The sequence below is a fragment of the Motacilla alba genome, chromosome 7, assembly GCF_015832195.1.
Source record: "Motacilla alba alba isolate MOTALB_02 chromosome 7, Motacilla_alba_V1.0_pri, whole genome shotgun sequence".
Classification (NCBI taxonomy): domain Eukaryota; kingdom Metazoa; phylum Chordata; class Aves; order Passeriformes; family Motacillidae; genus Motacilla; species Motacilla alba.
Genome location: NC_052022.1, coordinates 31,782,000 through 31,803,140, shown reverse-complemented (window position 1 = coordinate 31,803,140; position 21,141 = coordinate 31,782,000). Strand labels below are relative to the sequence as shown.

Here is a 21,141-nt window from a genome sequence, read left to right as displayed (position 1 = left end):
GAAATGAGGTGTCATTAGTTTTACTGACCAGGACATTTCTGAAGTAGCTAAATGTGGTAGAAGGCCTTTTTTTCCCCTCTGTCTGAATAACTGCTGCATTTGTATGAACCTTTATTAGAAACATTTTAATGCTGTAGGAGCTGGCATTTCCAGTGGACCTGCCAAGAGAGGAATCCCCTTCCTCTGAGGCAGCACAAATCAAATTAGCAAGGACTGAGTTCTTTCTTCTAATTGTAGGAGTTCTGTCAAATCTGTTTAATACTGAGATACAGCTGACCCACTTGTGTTTGGCATGTGTCAGTGACCAGAAAAAAGCACAAGATTCATCCATTGTTTAAGTTTTCAGCTTTGGTTTTGCTAAAAAGCTAGCCAAGTGTTCATTATTTTTACGTGAACTGGTTTTTCGGTGTATTTATATATACTGAAAGGATAAATAAAGAGGTTAAGTCCTATATGAAAGGAAAGGGGTTGAGTCTCCTTTTATATATTTATATGTGATTAAAACATCCTACCGCAGTTTCCATCAGAGTTGAGACTTAAAGTTGTTGTTAAAGGCTTGTAAATTAAGGTATTTATAAAAAGAAAAGCAGTATTTCCTTTGTAAATTAGGTGTCTTGGATGTTACTGTGACACTGTCAATAACTGGGTGTCATTAAATTTGTAATAAATTTGCACATTAAGTGGATGTGAGGCTCGTGAGGAGGGAGCTGGTCTGGGGGTGTCAAGGTTGGGAAGCAATGATCAGTGTGCTGTAGGACCAGAACTGGACACCAAGTCTGAGCTTTGGGGCCCTGGGAATGTCCTGCCTTTAACTGGGCTGCAACAACTGGTCTGAAACACTGTAGTGAATGTGGCTTTGTGAGTGGAGAATTGTTACTGTGGGATGCTGGCTTTTTTTCACGTGGATTTTTCACGTGTTATCATTTCACAAGCACTTGGGTAGAGGCATAATGAACTGTCCTCATGTCTCCTGTGCTGTTACTCTTGAGGAGTGCAAAGAATAATTCTTTTAAAAAGTCTCTCCCGAACCATTGTGTGGGAGTTTAAAGTGGCTTGTTGGCAGAGTTGATATTAGCAAATCTGAGTGCAGGCGGGGCACAAACTCCCTCTTGTCAGGGAGACTCTTGTGTTAGCACAAAAGATAAGGCCAAAGGCACCCAGAGCAGGGATTGGGTCATCTTTTTTCTGTGTCTGGATGTTCAGGGGCATGAAGTGAGCGTTCCTGTGTGTGACAGTCACACAGCTGGGGACTCTTCAGAGCTGCCACTGGAGAGCTTTGTCTCAGCAACCCGCAGGATTTCAATCCCTTGGATTTCAATTCTCATTTCCAGCCTGTTGTCTGCATCTCCTCAATGCCCCTCCAGGCAGAGCACCACTTTGGGGAAATGCTGTGGCAATTTCTGTGCCCATGGGAGAAAGAACTAATTAAAGTTCAGCATGACTAAAACCAGCCAATATTCTTCAGCTCACCATCAGAGAGTGAAAGCAGCGCAGCTTTCTACAGTTTTACAGTCTTTTTTTTTTTTTTGGACCCCCAAGGTTCTAAGAAATTGGGGTTTAATCTGGTTATAACTGAAGGGGATGAGAGGAAGAAGGAATATTTTTGCACATAACAACCTCTGAGTTTACCAACAGCTGCAGGAGGGCTGTGGCATTTACCCTCTCTCCTGTGTTTTCTTGTTAGGCTTTTTGTCAGCAGGAAATGGAAAATGCTCATTAAAAGTATGAAATTATTGAGAGAATGTGTCTTTCTCAGTTAATTTTAGGTTTTAATTTTTTATGACTGATTTCTGCTGTTAAAACTAGGCTCTTTTTCTCCTAACTTGACTCCAGCAGTTAAAATACCAGTTTATAACAGGAATTTCTGGTCTCCTTACTGCCATGAGCTTGAATTTTATTCCACTGTACTTCTTACTTTTAAATACCATTTCATGATAGACTGCTGACTTCCAAATGATTACTGGATAATAATATTGTACACAGCCTTTTTCCTCTCCTCTGTAGCCTTTTAACTAGTCATTGGCCAGGGGCAAATGACCTGTTTTTCAAGTTTTGGCAGCCACTGGAATGATGCTGGTATCTGTGTAACTGGATCAATGCCTGGAGGAGCTGTTTGGAGCCTGTAATTTGCTGACATGACATATTTTTTTCCCCCATTATCACATGATTTAAAACCCCTCTAGCGCAGCAATTTAAAACAGTTTTATTCTCGAAATATCTTACATAAGGAAAAGAAAAAAACAGATGACATTGTTACAAGATTATTGTGCATTTTAAAATTATTTCTGTCAAATACATTTGAGTGCCACTGGGTTTTTAATTTTTTTTTCCTGAAAATATGTATCAATTTGCAAAATGAGATGTAGTTTTTTTTTTAATAACATTGCAGAAAATCCATCTGGCACAGCTGGTAAGTTTTTGCTGTGTGTGTAGTAAACATAAATGAGGCCAGTGTAGCTTTTGTTATGTGCAGGTCATTTTTTTGCATGAATATACAATATATTACATGCATACAACAGATCTAAATAAATACTTATTTCAGAGAGGCCCATCTTGGAGGGCATCTCCACCACATACTGGTTTTTTTGATGGATTACACTGGGCTCCTCAAGACCTATTCATTTCAATCAAGGTCAGTGGCAGTAATCTCTTGGTGCAATGTCAATCTCAATTACAGTGGGGATAACACAGTGAAATTGAAGTATGATTTTTAGGTAGATACATGTCAAATAACTTAACTTGACATTTGACCTAAATAGAAATACATATTCATGATGAATGGATGTGAAAGTGTTAGGATACAAAGTAGTGCAGTGATATTGAACAGTAGTAGTAGATCTGTAATCAAAATACTGGAAAATCTGTTATTGAAACTATTTTTAAAAGTAATATTTTAGGTATTTTAATTTCTAAAATCAAATTATTCTGGAAATAATGTGGAATTCTGTCCCTTTTCACATACTGTGAAAAGGCTCCCTAATAGTTTATTTGCCATCAGGGTGAGAGAGAAGCTGTGATTCAGAGCCCCTCGAGATTGTTGTTCAAGTGGTTTGATTATTTTCAGCAAGCTTTTTAGTCACTGTAATTATGATCTCTGCAAGACACTGGGTATGGTATGAACGATCAGATCCTCTAATTAGAGTAGGGAAATACTGTTGAGAAGTTGCAATGTAGGAAGGTGAAAAGTAGCCAGTGCAAGTCTGGTGGGAGATGGTAGCTTAAAATAATGTCTGGATGCATTTATAATAATGTTACACATGTAAATATAAATGTGCTGTCCCGCTGTCTGTAGACATCAGGTTCTCTGCCTTTACAAACTCAGGGTGCACCTTGAAATGTGTGTCCCAAGCCAAGGGCTGGGTAAGAAGACCATCTGTATTATCAGTGTGATATTGCAGAGCACAGTAAATCTCACGTTGTCACAGATGCATTGTGCAAGCTTAAACAAAAAGGGGAAGAGTGCTTTCTAATTTGGTTTAGAATGTTGCTGGGTTTTGGGGTTTTTTTAACTGGTTGTTTATTATATTTGCTGAGTTTGAGAAACTTTTTGACACCTTTGTGCCTCATCTTAAGGCTTTTTGTTTCCCCCTTCTCCGGGGTATAAATTGCATGATTACCCCTGCCTTTTTCAGAGATGGGGATCCACTGTGCAGTGCATGAACAGCAAAGACCTGAGCTCCAGGACTTCTTTACAAAACTCTGGTCCTTAGCTGTGATGTATCATCATGACCTCCTGTTTTTCTTTTTGTCAACAGGATCTGTTTTCACCCTAAAAGTTCAAGTGAATGACATCATCAGCCATCAGTACCTGCGCCAAGCCGTGGTAGAGGTGTTTGTTAACTACACCCTGACAAATTCTACTCTTACTGGGAACAATGGAGCAGTGTTGATAAAAGTCCCCTACAAACTGGGAGTAAGCTTAACTATTGTCTCATACAAGGATGGTTACCTGCTGACACCTTTGCCTTGGAAGACTGCGAGAATGCCAAGTACGTAAGCGTCTTACAGTCCTATTATTAAACTCTACCTGGCAGTCATTAAATTTCTCTCCTAAGCTGTCTGGGTGGTTGCTGTCAGCTGAACACAACTCAGAGAAGTCAGTCAAGGGAGATGGTGCCTGTCAATGCAGATCTAAGGGTGAACGGTCTGTTAAACTTGTCAAAATTCTGATTACTCTAAAGCAGAAAATAGCCCTTTTAAAATCTAAGTGGGTTATGTTGTGACACACAGTGAATTCTTAGATTTTTTTCTTGCCTAGAGTTAGCAAAGAGCTGCTAATGTGTTCTGACAAAAATCCTGTTGACCTGAGTAATTCTTGGAATGCCAATGTTTTTTGTCCTCTAAGCAGATATAACCTGTTACAGCTCTGCTTCAGCAGTGTTTCCTCACAGGTTTTCTTGTTTAACTACTGCATGATCCTAAAAAGGCACATGATTTTTTTTTTTTTAAAAGAGACTTTTAAGTCACTTTCTAGCGACTTTCTAGTCACTTGTTTATCCATAGAAGGTATAAAACAGTAGCAAACATTCAACAGAGGTCTTTCTGCCTAAACACTAAAATATCTGCTCTGGATAACAGGAGTAATTTATTGAGTCTTCATATGCTCTCTGGTTTATTAACTGCTCTGTTCAATAGATCTTTAGATTTGGAGGCCTTGGAGGATTATTTTGGTTGCACAGTGTAATAACAGATATTATCATTTTCCACAGTCTACTCGTCCGTGACGCTCTCATTATTCCCACAAAGTCAAGCCAATATATGGCTGTTTGAAGATACTGTCTTAATTACTGGAAAACTGTCTGGTAAGTTCTGTGCGTGTAGACTGTAACTAAACATTTTGTGGTAGCCATCTGCACCCACACAGAAAAAAAAATTAAGCAACATCTTATTCTCATGTAATACCTATCTACTTAAAGCCAGATTTTCTGTTAATTACGTAGCTGTACGAGGGGCTGTGACAAGTGCTAGACTGGAAATACACAAATCATGGAGAAAATGGGTGAAAACGGGTTGTTATGCTAAGTGGATTTCTGAAGGGTAATAAAAACACTGTTTGTCTGTTTTACTATGGTTAAGGCAAAATATTACTCTTTTACAGATGCCAAATCTCAACCGAGTGTTCAGTTTCCAAAATCTTTAATGAAGCTTCCAACAAATCACATTGCAAATGTTACGGCCTATCTGACAGTGCCAGAGCAATTTTTGAAAGTGGACAGCTTTCTCTATACAACAGGAATTATTCTAAATAAATCAGGTATGTGAATGTGATGGTTAGGAATTCTTACAAAGAAAGATTATAATATTATAATGCATATGTTTCAGAAAAACATATGCTTAATTTAAGAGGGCCTGAACCTGCTTCCATTGTATTAGATCAGAAAGCTTTGTTGCACGGGAGTGAGCTATGAACACATCAGGTGAGTAATCAGTGTTACTCTGTTTTGGTCCATACAGCATGAGAACATGTCTTGCTGCACTGAAACACAACTTCAGAATCTGCTTTTTATATTTATATGTATGTAAATGTATTTATGCTCAGGATTTCATGAGACTGTGGAACTGGTTTAGTAAACACTTTAAAAATGCAATTATAGCCAGACTGTACAGCAGGTGAAGCTGAAGAAATCAGTGAAACAGCAGCAATTAACTTTAGCTGTGCAGTTGCTGCATTTTCACTGGAGTGATTGGTTCTAGGGGTTACCCCCAGCACAAAGATGGCATGGAAGCCCCTGCTTGGCTCACAGTCAGTCAGGCTGGGCAAGCCTGGGACAAGTGGTCCCTGTGTGTACAGAGCACAGCCGTAATAATGTTTTCTGTGCATCTGTTTCACTGGAGAAGCACTAAGTGGTTTCATGAGTCCTAACTCTGCTCTTATACCATTGGATTTTGTTAGTATTTGTCATTCTATCAGATAGTTTTTAAATTTGCATAGGTACAGTAATCTCTGGTAGGTTGTACTGTGTGCAGTTCCATCTTTCTTTTGTTCTTTTCTTTCTATTCCCAGTGGATCTGAAGCCATGAGGCTCTTAAATTCATCGTGGTGCAGGAAGAGGGCAATACATGGCTCATTTAAAGTCATCATACCCCATTCTTTAATTTTCCTTCCCTTAAAGGCAGCATATATGCTGATATTTTGATAAAGATATTTTAAAATCTTTCTTATCTGTGTTTCACCTCTTTAAATGGAAGGCAGAAGGAAAGAAGCATAGGAGAATAAGCTGTGTTTATCCTCTTTGAGTTTTCCCTTCAATCTGTCTGGCATGTGTTTTAAATTATTCATATACCCCTGAAGGAATAGGCTCCCTTTTAGGGCAGGTGGAAGCTAATTGATATCTGATGTGCCAGGAGTTCTCTCACAACCAGCTTCTAACAGCCTGCATAGATTTAACATTATTCTGCTACTTAGTAATTCTGTTTCAGCTTCTCTCAACATCTTGTCATACTGGGCATTCTGGAGCATTTGCAAACTGGTGAAATGAAAACAAAGGAAAGAAACTTTCAGGCTGCTTTGTAAATGCAGCATTTCCTCTGAGTGCTTTGACAAGCCTCGTGATTAACTATTCAGTTAATTCTGGCTGCCAAATTAGGAAATTAATCCTTACAGGAGAGGTTCCATATGCTTTCAGTTTAACTCAATGTTATGCACATTGTGATTATACCAAAATTCTTGTATGATCTGTATTTCACATCAGTTAGGGGCTTTGTAATCTGATGATCTGAGGGGAAAAAAACCCTTCCTCCCCCACCCCAAACCAAGTTTTGCCTCATGGTTAGTTCTATGGTCAGCACAGAACACAGATGTTGCAAATGTGTTTCTCTTATAGCATTGGTATAGAAATGACTCTGTTTTGTTTTAATCATAAGTTGTTAAAAGTTTAGAAGAAAAGTAATGTTGATTTTTATTTGGCCAAGTTGGTAACAGCTGACTGTGTAGCTGGATGTGGATGAGGACTTGCCTTTAGTAGCTTAATTCTTCATTTATTTCTTTTTAAATAAGCTGTGAAAGGAGAATTACAAGTTATTTCTTGCCTTCAGGTTTCAAAAGCATGGAATTATCTCCTCTTGCGGCCATATGTGTAAATGTTCTTTTGGCTGGGAAAGACCTGAGCATAAAGGGTCCCATTCAGGTTACACTTCCTCTTCCCACAACTGCTGTAAAATCAGGAGATGCTGTACCTGCCTGGACGTTTGATATGAAAATTGGTAAGTGGGTTATTTGTTATTTTGCCTTCTAGCACATGCCTCTAGGTTTGGGCACCTGGCACTGTGGGTCATGGAGCAGTGATGGCATTATTCTTTGAGGTGATGGTCAATAGGTGGGCATTTATTTTAATGGACTAGCTTGAATTGTTCAAAGGTATTTTCATGCTTTCATTAGTTCAAAAAGCTTTAGTAAAATTCATTAGCCTTTCTCTTGCCTGCATTTAGTGTACTGGATTTTTATTTTCATGGGGAGGCTGAGTGTTCACAGAACATATATTTTAGGTGATGTTAAATTTCAAGTCTAGTAATTTTGTGAATTCCTTCTTACAAGAAAGCAAACCAGAACTGAAGGTTTGGAAGCTTTGTTTCCTAGAGTGTAGCTCTAAAGATCCTTTGGTGCTAGAACTGGAATAGATATTGCTTCAGTTAACAAAAACAATTCAGAAAGTGAAATGAAGGGGAAATAAGAGTTATCCAAGGGAACAACATAGTTCTTCCAGTATGCAAAGAGGAGGCTGGGGATTAGTCATTCTAAACCTTTTGTCATCCCTTCACATCTAATTTTAGTCAGGAGTGAGTAATGAGCTATGCCCATGTAACCCATTTAGCTGACCTGTATTAGGTGTGAGTGCATTAGTGTCCTGATTGTCCTAGATTGCACCTCACAGTCGCCATCACATTTAAAATATCAGTTTATATTCAATATAGAGGCTTGAAATATGCAAATGAGTGAGGACACATCTTGTTCCTTATGAAAGCAAAAATCTTTTGTTCAGTGTTTGGAAGTACAGGAGAGGGACACCAGCTCTAACAAAGTGTTGTTTACACAGTCAAGAAAGAAACTGATCACCTTAAGAAAAAAAAAAAAACCTGAAGAGCATGGATTTGAATTAAGGATGTATTAATAAAATTTTGCTAGGCGGTCTTGTGGGGAAAAGTAAATAGGATGAGTTTTGGCATAGAAGATTAAGTCTGTCTATACACCTAGATGACTTTAGAGGGATAATTGCTGGAAAGAAATGGCTTTTAGAGGGTTTTAGTCTGAGGTGGTAAAATATCACCCAGGTTTAAATTTCTTATTGCCACAGCCACTTTTGCCAGCTCCTGTGCTGAGCTTTTTTCCCTCCCTAAACAAAGCTAAATCAACACTGTTGTTAAACAAGCAGTTGACAGAACTGGAGCAGCACAGGATGGGGTTAGAATCCAAACCAGTGTAAGGTATTTATGTTGGGGTTGAGGGTCCTACTCACCATCCCTACAAAGGCTTGTTGGCCTTGGGAGTAAAACAGGAGCCAGGAGCATGGCCTGCTGATCCAAACCCCAATAAAACCAGCTGGTTCTTCCTCTCCAGTGGGATGTACTTTACAGAGATTCCATAAAGGCAGGCTGTTTGTAATGGATGCTCTCTAAGGTGTACTGCTCACTGCTGCTTGCTGAGGAGAGGGACAGAAGGATGGTGAAAAAGGACAGCAGCTTTTGGGGCATAAATTAACTTGTACTTTTTCTCCCATTTCTTCCTCTCTAACAATAAAAAAATCCAACTGTAGTCGCTTTCTGGATGTTTATTCTTAACTATGTTCCTTTTATTTTTTTACCTTCGATCTGACACATGCAAAATGACTTTTTCCCAAGGTAACTGAGTAATAGCAAGGCGTGTTTTAGTGAAGGTTCTGGTGACTGAGGGCAGCTGAACAGCTCAGCTCTGCAGCAGATCATCCATAAGGAGCAGCAGGCCCCCAGCTGAGCTGAATGCAGAACTCCTGCTGCACTCAGTAATGAGGCTCTGGCCTCCAAGATGCTGCATGTGGGATGTCCCCAGCAAGACACTGACACAATTTTTAACTCTGAAGTGATGTGTTATGATGGGAATCAGAGCTCCCATGTCAGCAGTGATTGTGGCAAGGGAACAGGTCTGTGTGTGCTGGGGTGTGGGCTGACCCATATGCAGCAGGAAAAAGATAGAATCTGCTTTCACAGGTCTGCCTGAGCAGTGCTCCTGGGGCTTACTCCAAGTGGAGTAGTACTGAGACTTCCTGGAAAATGAGCTTTGGTAATTGTACTCAGCTGCTGTAAATGCAGAGTTTGTTCATCTTTATTGAGTGTGGCTTCCTTCTCATGAAATATTTTGCTGCATTAGTGCTAAAAGTACTTTGTGGATTTTAATAGAATTACAAAAAATAGAAAGCTTGCATTCAACATTAAATTGAGAATTAGCTCCTTCTGCTTGAATGGCAGTAAACCATTGAGAAAATGGGCTTACTCATAAATCACATTTTAATATTTTTTCTTAATACCAGGTATTTTCTCTGTAGTATATTGGGGGAATATGTAATTTGCTGGAAAGGACAGCAAACATTGTATACCTTCTTATAGATTTGTTCAGTCAAGATACAACTTCTTGAGACCTAGAAGGTTTTTTTTGCCTTTTATACAAGGTTTGCTGGTATTACTCCTGACTCTGGACAAGATTTCTCAGGTGGCTGAGAAAGCACTTTCAGAGCTCTAGGTGGTTGCTGCTGCCTTTCCCCTCTGCCAGCCATCACAAGCACCAGGAGAAGTGTGATGCTTCATTTTTTCTGCATCTGTGGCAGGTGTCCATCCTCATCTTTACCTCCTGGCTGGGAAATATTTCATTTTCCTTTGCTGAAAGAAGGGTCCTGGAAGAAAATCAAATTGAAATTCATATAAGCTCGAGCTTACATGAGTTATACTGTTTTCATACTTTGATTATTGGTGTTTTAAAACAGCTGGTGGTTACCTCTCAGTATTTGCAGGTTGAATATATAACGTTGGTTACCTGAGGCTGTTTTCTGTCCTTAGAATTTCACAAATAGCCCACAATAAATGTGTTTAAGTGATTTAAGTAAAATTCTCTCTCTTCTAATGGTTGCTTTATTAATTGTAGAAGCTGGCATACCATAATACCTTTCCTTTGCCTTGCCAAACAGATGGTGTGGAATCTGTGTCCTAACAACAGCACTTCCTTGGGCTAACTGAACTGTTACAGCCTCGGGGCAGGGAGGAGGAGAGAAACATTCAAGACAAGCATTGTTTATCCTATTGTGGCTTAATAAGATTAAAATGTTTTCCCACTAAGTTCTGCTAGCTGATGTTAAACTTGTGTTTATATACATCAGTTACCTGCTCCCTCATTTTTTAGTCTTTGCCTTCATGCATGCTGGAGGTCTTATAATAGGTTTTCTCAAATTATTTATGTGCATATCCGTGAAAGACAGTTATTAATAGAAAATGAATCACATTAAGTTTACTTCTGGTGAGTAGTGTTGATGCTTTGTTTCAAAGTAAATGGCTACAGATGGACGTTTGAAATGCAATTGTCAGGAGGGGAAGTTTTCCTGTTTAGCTAAAGCTGTGTAATAAACAGTGGCTGTCAGAAGTTTCAGTTTTTCCTGTGACCTTGTATATATTTGATAATGGCCTAATTGCTGGCGGTTTGAGGTATAGAAGAATCCTGCATGGCATGTGCAATGTTTTGTCCTTTTTTTCCGCCAGGTGCTTGGGTAAACCGTGGGCTAGGAGTGGTGAAGGAAGCGGATGGCCAGTTAGTATGGACATACACTGCTCAGCACTTGGGCTACTGGATAGCAGCTCCACTGCCTGGAACAAGAGGTATGGCAACAACTGGCCAAGCAGTTCCTGAATGCCCCACGAGGCTGTCAGTTTGACTGCTTCATTTAACAGCAGGAAGGGAGAAGTGACATGCAGCTTCACCACTTGGCTAACTTTTGTTTGAGTCCTTACAGTGATTTTCATGCATGTTTTAAATTCATACGAAGGGATCTGTCAGAGAAACAGTGTGGCTAATTGTAAAAACACAGCACTCTCTGGCAGAGTGCTAAGTAGAAAATGTAGACCACTTTTCTAAGTTAGTTTGGACAATTAATACCAATATAATTTGTCTGGAATTAAGTAGATGCCATGGTAAGCCTTTAGTATTTGAGATGAACCTGTAATTTTCACCTATCCTGCTGAAATAGCAAGGTGAAAAGTAAAGGATGAACATAATGCCATTGGAACACAAAATCACTGGGAAAGTACTGTTCAGTTTCTTAGCTCTGCACATCAAGTGGAATCATTTGGTTTTAAGTACTAATGCTTGTCTGGTTTTGTTTGATAATCTAGAATCCATTATTAGTGCTGTTTCCAAGGACATAACAGCCTATCACACCGTGTTCCTTACGGCCATACTGGGAGGAACTGTTGTCATTATCATTGGATTTTTCGCTGTTCTTCTTTGTTACTGCAGGTAAGCAAAAGAAGTTACAGGGAGCTCATGATGAGTGGAATTTGAGGTTGATAAAATAGTCTTTGGAGGTTAAGACTTGTTTTCTTAGCTAAACTGTAATGTGTAGCCTAATATTCTTTTTAAAAATATAGTTGTTACGGAACTTCATTTTTAAGTTTGTGATGTCAAATTACACCACAACTTCTTAACCAAAGTCTAACCTCCAGCTTTGATAGTCAACAGTCCAGTATTTCCTAATATGCTCTGCAGTCACCTTGCTTCTCTTTTTGCATAGGGATAAATGTCGTCGGACACAGAAGAAGGAAAAAGCCTCAACCAAGCTGGAGGTCATAAAAAAAGACCAGACGACGTCAACAACTCACATAAATCACATCAGTGCTGTCAAAGGGTCTTTAAAGCTGGAGGATAAGTCACAGTTATATACACCGAAGATTTCTTCATACAGCCCTCAAAGGAGGCTGTCCATAGACACAGAAGATGGAAAATCACAAGACAATTTTAAAATCTACTCAGAGGATGCTTCTTATCAGTCATCCTGTCAGACTGGTCAGGCAGGAAATTCAGCCCATTCAGTGGAGCCTAGTGCTGGAGTGAGGCTTTTACAGCAGCCCAAGCACAGTAACAGTACTATTTCCCAGCCTCCTAGGGACATTCCAGACCAAAACAGGTACCTTTCACTGAAAGAGGAGATGTATGGACTTACCCATATCCCAGAACATCTAATGCATATTTACAATCAGCCTATTGCTATTCTTCAAACCTCAGACCTTTTCCACTCCCCAGAACAACTGCATCCTGCTAAATCAGCAACTTTGCCAAGGAAAGGGCAGCTGGTGTACGGCCCCATGATGGAACCCATGAACCGGGACAGTTACATGCAAACACTCCCCAAAATGCCAGTGCACTCTCATCCCCAGCCTTCTGCCTGCAGAGATGAGAACAGTGCCCTGGATGGTGAAGAGGGCTTGCCTTCCCAAACATCCAACTGGGGCCGGTACACCAACAGCTTGCTGGAATCTGTCTCTGTTCCTGGGACACTGAATGAAGCAGTTGTAATGACTCCCTTTTCATCCGAACTTCAAGGGATTTCGGAGCAAACACTGCTGGAGCTCTCTAAAGGAAAACCATCTCCACATCCTCGAGCATGGTTTGTGTCCTTGGATGGAAAGCCGATTGCTCAAGTGAGGCATTCTTTCATAGATCTGAAGAAGGGCAAAAAAACTGAGAGTAATGATACCAGTCTGGACTCTGGTGTGGACATGAATGAGCATCATCCTAACAGGAAACTGGAGAGAGAGAAAACTTTCATTAAAAGTATGCCACATTCTAAGATTCTTTACTTGGAAGATCTGGATCTGAGTAGCAGTGAAAGTGGGACCACTGTTTGCACTCCAGAGGACCAGGCTGTGAGACACATTATGGAAGGAGGGAACGGGCCAGTCCTAGAACAACCTAATGAGGAAGGTCTAAGGAAAAAATCTCTGCCAGGAAGTAATGAATCTGGTATCCCTTCTGCTAAAAAAAGGGATAGACCACCTCTCATGAAAAGAGATAGCAAAACCAATATCTGGAAGAAAAGAGAGGAGAGGCCGCTTATTCCTATAAATTAAAACACAATGTGCTTTGTGCTGTTGCTCTCCCTGCTGGTTGTTGATCTCTTGCCTGCTTCTGTAATTCTGCAGTGTTGGGTTTACAAGGGAAATGTTGTTTTCTAGTATCAAGAAAAGTTTCATTTTTAACATAAAGATTGAGTTCCCAAACTTCAGCTGGGCAACTGATATTCCATGTGAATTGAAAACAAGAAAATGCTACTATTAAACTTTTCCAGTTCCTAATTTTACTGGCAGTATGAGGAAGGCCCACATTTTACTTAGCCTGTCATTCTTGGACACACCTTTGGGAATGCACAGTGAGAAATGTAGGCACATGATTTAATTTTTTTGTACTTGTTGCTAATGCAATGGTAGCCTAGTTAAAGCCATTCCTAGCCTTGTTCCTAATCAACGTGACCATCTGTACAGTATTTTATATGTGAACTTTTCTAGCTATCTTACTACTCCTTTGTACAATGTGAAATGTCTCATCCGTTGGTCCCACGACACCAGCAGATGAGCTCTGCTGGATTTATCAGCGGAGCTCTATAGCATTACTGCCCTCCCTGTGTGCCCATCCACGTGCAATTCCATACAACACTGGGGGAAGGGGAAGTGTACAAGTGTGGCCGCTGCAGTTCATGGTCCCCACTATCTTAAGGTGGTGCCCATCTGCTTTGTTATGGCCCATGGATGTTGAAGACTGGCATGGGCTATGAAGGGTCCCTTTCCAGCAGAAAAGGACTGGTTCTGGTAGCATTTGGAGCTGCAGCTACTCCCGATCCCAGTGTCTTGTTTTGGCTTCTTTGTCAGTGAACATCTTCTGTTCTCCATGCTGTTGGGCCAACTGTGCTCCAGAATATAGCCTTGAATCTCTGCCTATTTATAAGCAAGAGTTTGGCCCGTGATGAAGAAGTGTGCAAGATTAGATAAATTATGCCTTGGAAAGAGTTTCTTGAGCAGGGAAGCTTGGCACCGTTGCTTTTTATTTTATTTTTAAAACAATGGGAGATCATTTGAGGTTTATGTGCCTACATTTTGCCAGCCTGAGCTGCTTTTGTCTAGGTTTGCAGAGGAGTTAAACAGGCTTTAAAAGTTGGGGGGAGGATTATGAGCATGAGACAGCAGATTGCAAGAATTTGGTCTATAATGCAATATAAATACTATTTATGACTCATCTTAGAGTTAAATTTACCAAAAGTCATGAATGCATGAATTGTAACTAAGATATGTATAGAGGAAGGAAAGGCCATCAGAATATTCTTTAATTTCAATGTTCATCTTGTCAAAGTGATCATTTCAACTTTGGCTAACAGAAAAATGGATGCATCTCTTAATGTGCTTCATATAGTGAACAGAATGTACTTCTGTGGCTTCGAGGCTGTTTCCCTGGTGAAATAAGTTCCAGCATTTTGGCTTTGGCAGTTTGATTATAAATCATCCTAAAAAGGCTTTATAAATATTTCCCTTAGAGCTTGGTTAAGGGTCTGTACCAAGAAACCTACAATGCCTATATTTGAATTGTGAGGAGAGTGGTGCTTGGTTGTCTGCCCTGTAGTGCACTCAAGAGTTGGGAAGTATCCTATGCAGCTGGGCTTCTGGGAATATTTACTCAGGAAATATTACTGTGAAATATGTCTGTGGTGGTGGGATTGTCAGTTGTCTGTTGCTGTTTCTAGAAGAATATGGAAGGTAACCAGGATGGTACCAGCAATGCATCAGTCCAAAGTGAGCATTTGCTTCATGAACAAAATGTTCCTATTGAATTCACAAGTATGAAAGTGCAAATTAAGTTTGAGGTAGGTGTGTGTGTGGTGGGTTGACCTTGGCCGGATGGCAGGTGCCCACCAAGCTGCTCTATCACTCCCCTTTCCCAGCTGGACAGGGGAGAGAAAATAGATGGAAAGCAACTCCTGGATTGAGATAACACAGTTTGCTAAGGCAAAACCAAAAATTTGCATGTGCACAAAGAGGAAAAAAATAGGTTTGTTCTCTACTTCTCATCAGCAAGCAATGTGTGGCTCCTTCCTGGAAAGCAGGGCTTCAACACTTGTAGTGGTTGCTCCAGAAGGCAAACCTTGTAAGTAACAAATATCCTTACTTCCTCCTCCTTTCCTTAGCTTTTATATCTGAGCTGATGTCACATCATATGGAATATCCCTTTGGTTAATTTGGGTCAGCTGGCTTAGCTGTGTCCCCAGCCAGGATCTTGCCCACCCCCAGCCTGCAGGTTGGCAGGGAATGTTGAGAGTCAGCACTGATGCTGTGCCAGCCCTGCCCAGCAGTAGCCAAAACACTGGTGTGTTATCAACCCCTCTCCAGCTCCCAATGCAAAGCGCAGTGCTGGGAAGGCTGCTGTGGGGAATGAACCCCAGCTCAGCCACACCCAATATCCATGGGCATCACCAGCACAGGTGGGGATCTCAGCTCCTGTGCCTGGAGCACCTCCTCCTTCAGCACTGACCTCGGTGTCTGCAGAGTTGTTCCTCTCACGTGTTCTCACCCTGCTCTTCTCTGGCCACAATTACATCTGCACAATAACTCCTTTTCCTTCTCAAATCTGTTATCACAGGGGTGTCACCATCATTTTTGCCTTGGTCAGCAGCAGCTCTGTCCTGGAGCTGCTGGCATTGGCTCTGCTGGACATCAGGGAAGCTTCTGGCAGTATCTCACAGAAGCCCCCCAGTAGACTCCCCTGGCCAGCCAAACCCAATACACATGGTGAAGCAACTGTCCCCCTGCAACCCGTGGAGTGCACGTGTCCACCTGCAGCCTGTGGAGGATGCCTGAAATAGGCTGTGAACCCATGAGAAAGCTGTGCTGCAGCAGCTCCGGGCAGGAGCTGTGGGGAGAAGAGCCCCTGCTGCAGCAGGTATCCTGGAAGTACCTGTGGGCCTGTTGGGGACTCACACTGGAGACAGGCTGTGCCTGAACGAGTGCACTCTGTGGAAGAGCGAGCCACGTTGGAGCAGTTCGTGGAGAACTGTTGCCCCTGAGGAGGACTCAAATTGGAGAAGTTCATGGGGAGCAGCCACCAGTGGGAGGAGCCCTGTGCTGGAGCAGGGGAAGGACTTCTGTCCTTGAGCAGTGGCAGAAACCACACGTGATGGACTGACCCATTCCTGTCTCAGGAACCACACATGGTGAACTGACCCATTACTGTCTTAGGAACCACATGTGGTGAACTGACCCATTCCTGTCTCCCTGTGTCACTGTGGGGAGGAAGTAGAGCTGGGAAATAGAGACGAGTGGGGGGAAGGTGTTTCTAAGATTTATTTCACTTGTCATTATCCTGCTCTGGTTTTGTCAGTAATAAATTCAGTTAATATCCCCAAGGTGAGTGAGTCTGTTCTGCCTGTGACAGTATTCAGTGAGTGATCTCTCCCAGTCCTTACCTCAATTCAGGAACCTTTCATTGGATTTTCTCTCCTCTGTCCACTTTGTGCAAGGGATTGGTAAGAGTGGCTTTGGTGGGTGCCTGGCATCTAGCCAGGGCCAAACCACTACAGTGTGTAAATAAGTCTGTAATTAAATTGGCCTCAAGAACCTAAAAGGCGTTTAATTATGATTCATCTATTTCAGATCTGAAGATGGCCTGTCATATTAGCATGCCTTTGGTTCTCTTTCTAGGTAACAGGAATTTTGTTGTCCAATACCAAATACATTTTCACAAAAACTTTTTTTTTTTTTAAATGTACAGTTCTACTGGATTTTTTAAAATATGCCTTTCTAGGGCCCAGATATTGATCATTTCATCCTTTGCTTTGTTGGATACATTAGTAGGAATCAATTTATATATGCACATTTCTTCTGAAAGCTGCCCTCGAGGTTCAATATTGCCCTGTTTGCAGAGTTGCATTGGTTCTGATGGCTCCCTTTTCAATAAGAGATTATTATACATTCTGTTGAACATAATAGAAAATCCCTGACAAGCTAATGGTTTTGAGGAATTCAAATGCCTTTACTTAAAATTTTGTTCATCTACAGTGCTATTTCAGATTTTTAAAATGCATCTTTCATTGTATATACCAAAAAGACCTAGCTTCTCCAACTTCCTTGTATCATCAAAAATACAGACTACTATAAATGGCTTTATTTACATGAGTTCAAAGGAAACAAGTTTGGCACTCCATTGTTCTCATTCTCTGACAGAGTAGGTATCTGGTTGTTAAGGAAAAAGGATTAGAAATCCAACTCTAAAATTATTATGATTTATATTCATACAGAATATTTCCAAGTATATCAGTCTTCACATTCCAGCTGTATGTTGGAATTTATGCACTGGAAAAACCTGTATTGCCTGCTAGAGATTAGAATTCTTTTTGGCTTTAGATAATTTAAAGGAGTTTGACTATGCTGAGCTCTAAAAATTTTAATTCCACTAAACATTCCACGTGAAGTGTAACATGTGGAGAAGACAGAATGTCACAGTGAAGTGTCAGAAACTAATGTTTTTCCATATTTCTCCATATGATTTCAACATATGAATTTATAGGAATCACTGAATTTTTTTTTCTGTTGGCTCTTTGTGGCATTAACAGACTGTTAAAATGCTGGTGCAAGAATTAGGCATATACAAAAATTAGCAAGGATTTATGGCACACAGCTCTTGGAAAGGCTGGGGAAACATTTGGAAGTTCTCACTTTGAATCTGGAGGTTGCTTACCCTGAGAATAAGAAGGGAGAAATGTCTGTGAGCCCCTTCTAAGGAGAGGGGAATGAGTAGGGAAAATTGGAAAGGATACAGCTTCTTTCTGATGCTAGTTTGCAAACTGGTATGTGTTTGTGCTGTGGTGGAATCAATTCTTTCTGAAGAACACAAATGTTTGCAACACTTACGTCTCACAAGGCACTTCTTGAGCAGTCAGCTTTTGCAAGAAAAGCCCTTATTTATGTTCATATAGTTTTAAGTGCAAGCTCATTGACAGTAATTTTTAGATTGTTACCAAATTCTAGATATTATAGATGAAAAAAAAAAAGATGGGGGAATCACTGAAAAATCACATTTGATTAAGAAAAAACAAGTCCTTACAGTGCAATCAGAAAATAGAGCTCTGGTATTACAAACCTGAAAGTAAAATTATGTGTTGATTAGGAACATTATTTACCACCATAAAGCTAGAGGTGATGCACCAAAAATAATCCAGGATGTAGGAATGTTTAGTTGTCTCCTTTGTTTTTATGCAGTAATTTGTACCAAAGAGGATGGAATGAGCTGACACCAGTGTAAATTTTTGTTAGTTTAAAAGTGACAAAGTTTCACAACACTACTGATCAAACACTGTGCAAATGAAAAGGCAGTGCACTACATCTGTTGTCTAGTGCTTTACATTAGGAAAATCTGGAGATAAATTAGCCTGCTGAAGTGCCTTTCTCTTTCATCAGACTTATTTTATCAGTGGGACACCTGACTATCTGAAAAGCACATTATGGTTTTATTTTCTGTTAGCCAAAACCCCCGAATTCATACAATTATGTAGCTTTTATAATATTTTAAGAGGAAGATCTAGTGCTTTTTTATGTTGGAATACTGACTTCTGCATGTTGATGATGATGGTAATTGTTGTAAAACCTAGTTTTTGTATTTTACGTTTGAAAAGAAATTTAAAAAAAATACATCTTTAGCAATCTGAACAGTAGTGTCTTTTAAAAATGCTCATATGGGATCTGATTCCACTTTGTGTGTCAAGTGCAAGCATCTTGAAGTCACTGGATTTACAGGTATGAAACTGACTGGGATATTAACTTCAAAAATTAAATTAATGTATGTTTATATATAAATACTTTATAATGATAAAAGTCCTTTTTTCAGCTGCTAACTTTGCTTGTCAGTAGCAGCAGAAATTGTATGGAGATGGGTACGTAATTCTTATTTTCTAGAACCAATTTTTATCTCAATTTGGAGCCTGACCTGCATTGGTTTTTAATCAGTTTTTAATTTTTTTTTTAATTCAGTGGTATTATGAAAACACAGTACTATGCCTATGGAGCTAAAGATGAGCATTCTTTTATAGTAATTTGTACTAATTTGTGCCACACTTCTAACAGCAGCTACATTTGAGTTAAAGAATTTATATGAAAGGTGATTTAAATGACTTGAATCTGAGCTTCGTTTCCTTTTAAAAGCAGTATTCATTGTGTTCTGAAAAAATAAAAAAGCTTCAGGTTTTTTTTTAAGACTGGCAGGGCAAAACTCTGTCATTTCTTGTCGTGCTAGCAGTTTTACCAAATGAATTTTTTCAATCAGTTTTAGGACTTACTGAACATTCCTATATTCCCCCTCCCCAAAACATCCTGGTACCTTATTCCCCAGGTAATTGATTTAGTTCCTTTGAAGCACTTGTTGCACTTCAGTCCACGTTAGAACAGTACTATTTTTACATGTCACTGTGTAGAAAGGCAGTTTTTAGTGCTCATTAGAGCATGTTACTCATGCAAAGCCTGGCTCTGGGTGTTGCAAGGCAGGTGAACTCATGGCCCTGACTGCGCTCACCACCTTGAATTCTGGAGCCTCATATTCAACAAACGCTTCATGACCTCAGCAATTATTTTCAGAAACTCTCTAGTATGGATATTGTTTATGTAAAACATTCTTGATATTTGGCATCCTGGTTTTAAGTATTTCTACCTTTTTATATTTTGTCAGAGGTGTCTTTTCATCTCTGTATTTACTACAGTATCAGTGTATCTGTTGCTGAAAATGTAACTAAGGTTTGTAAAATGTTACAGCTTATGCAATACAATAAAAATTTGAAAAAGTTATCGATGCCTGAAATTTTATTTGTTTATCTTTGAAGCCGTATGTTGTTTAGGGAAATCTCTCAACAATTTCTTTCCAAATATCATTAAATTTCTGTCATCACCATAACTCCCATGACAAAAGAATGTCATCCTCCTTCAGGTTACCATTTCTAATAGAGTCACATTCTGTATTCTATTTCTTGTGAAGAAAAACTTCTTGTAGTCTTCAGCTGGACCTTGGAGACAATTTCTCTGCAGCAGAATAAGGAGCTAGGTTAAAAAGTTTTCAACCCTTTATGATAAAGTAATAGCTAAATTATTTATTTGGAAAAGGACAATCCAAATGCATACTACGGAATCATTTGGAGATGTACTGCACTAAAAGCAAGTTTAAAAACATTTGCTTTGTTTGCCATGCATATTTGTTTACAAATCATATGTTGTCTACTCTCTAGGTGAATTTGATGCCAAAAAAGGTTTTTAGTTTTTATACATTTTTCATTAACTTGTAGCTCTGTAGACTACTATTATATAGTTATATAGCTCATCGATTAACTCAAGTACTTTTCCTACCTTTTCTCTTAGATTTTAGAACAACAAGCTAACCTTCCTGGAATCTTACGTAGTCTTTCCTCTAGAGTGAACCAAGGATGTTTTGTTTTTTTCCAAAAAATACTGTAGGCATAATAAATGTGGGGCTAGAAGCTGGGAGGGGGCTTCAGTAGGGGAAAGAACCAAAAGGAGGGGTTACTTAATTAACTGTTCCTCTAATTAAATGATTTCTGTTAAGTATGCTAATTTGTTCCACCTTTAAAATTGTCAGAGTCCTGTATTGTGTGCATTTTGCCACACTTGCACCTGAAGGACCTTCATCGATGATGAGAGGGACACAGCCTTAAGCTGTGCTGGGGGAGGTTTAGCTTGGACATGAGGAAGAATTTCTTCACTTAAAGGTGGTTAGACATTGGAACGGGCTGCCCGGAGAGGTGTTGAAGGAAAGATGGGACGTGGTGCTGGTGCTGGCTGCCAGGACTGGCTCGCCTCGGAGGTATTCGGCACAGGTTGGACTGGGTGGCCTCGGAGTGTTCAGCACAGACTGGACTGGGTGGCCTCAGAGGTGATTGGCACAGGTTGGACTGGCTGCCCTCGGAGGTGTTTGGCACAGGTTGGACTGGGTGGCCACAGAGGTGTTTGGTGCGGGTTGCACTCGCTGGCCTCGGAGGTGTTGGGCACAGGTTGGACTGGGTGGCCTCAGAGGTGTTCGGCACAGGTTGGACTGGGTGGCCTCAGAGGTGTTCGGCACAGGTTGGACTGGGTGGCCTTGGAGGTGTTCGGCAC

General features: G+C 40.2%; 1 protein-coding gene across 1 annotated transcript; it reads left to right on the top strand.

Annotated features, from left to right (window-relative positions):
• The first annotated feature begins 3,619 nt into the window (after window positions 1–3,619).
• On the top strand, window positions 3,620–19,824 carry FAM171B (family with sequence similarity 171 member B). The gene is made up of 7 exons (XM_038142954.1): window positions 3,620–3,989; window positions 4,710–4,802; window positions 5,099–5,254; window positions 7,036–7,203; window positions 10,717–10,833; window positions 11,347–11,470; window positions 11,745–19,824. The coding sequence occupies exons 1-7, from the start codon at window positions 3,635–3,637 to the stop codon at window positions 13,078–13,080; spliced, it is 2,349 nt and encodes a 782-aa protein (XP_037998882.1). The 5' UTR covers window positions 3,620–3,634; the 3' UTR covers window positions 13,081–19,824.
• Window positions 19,825–21,141: the final 1,317 nt, after the last annotated feature.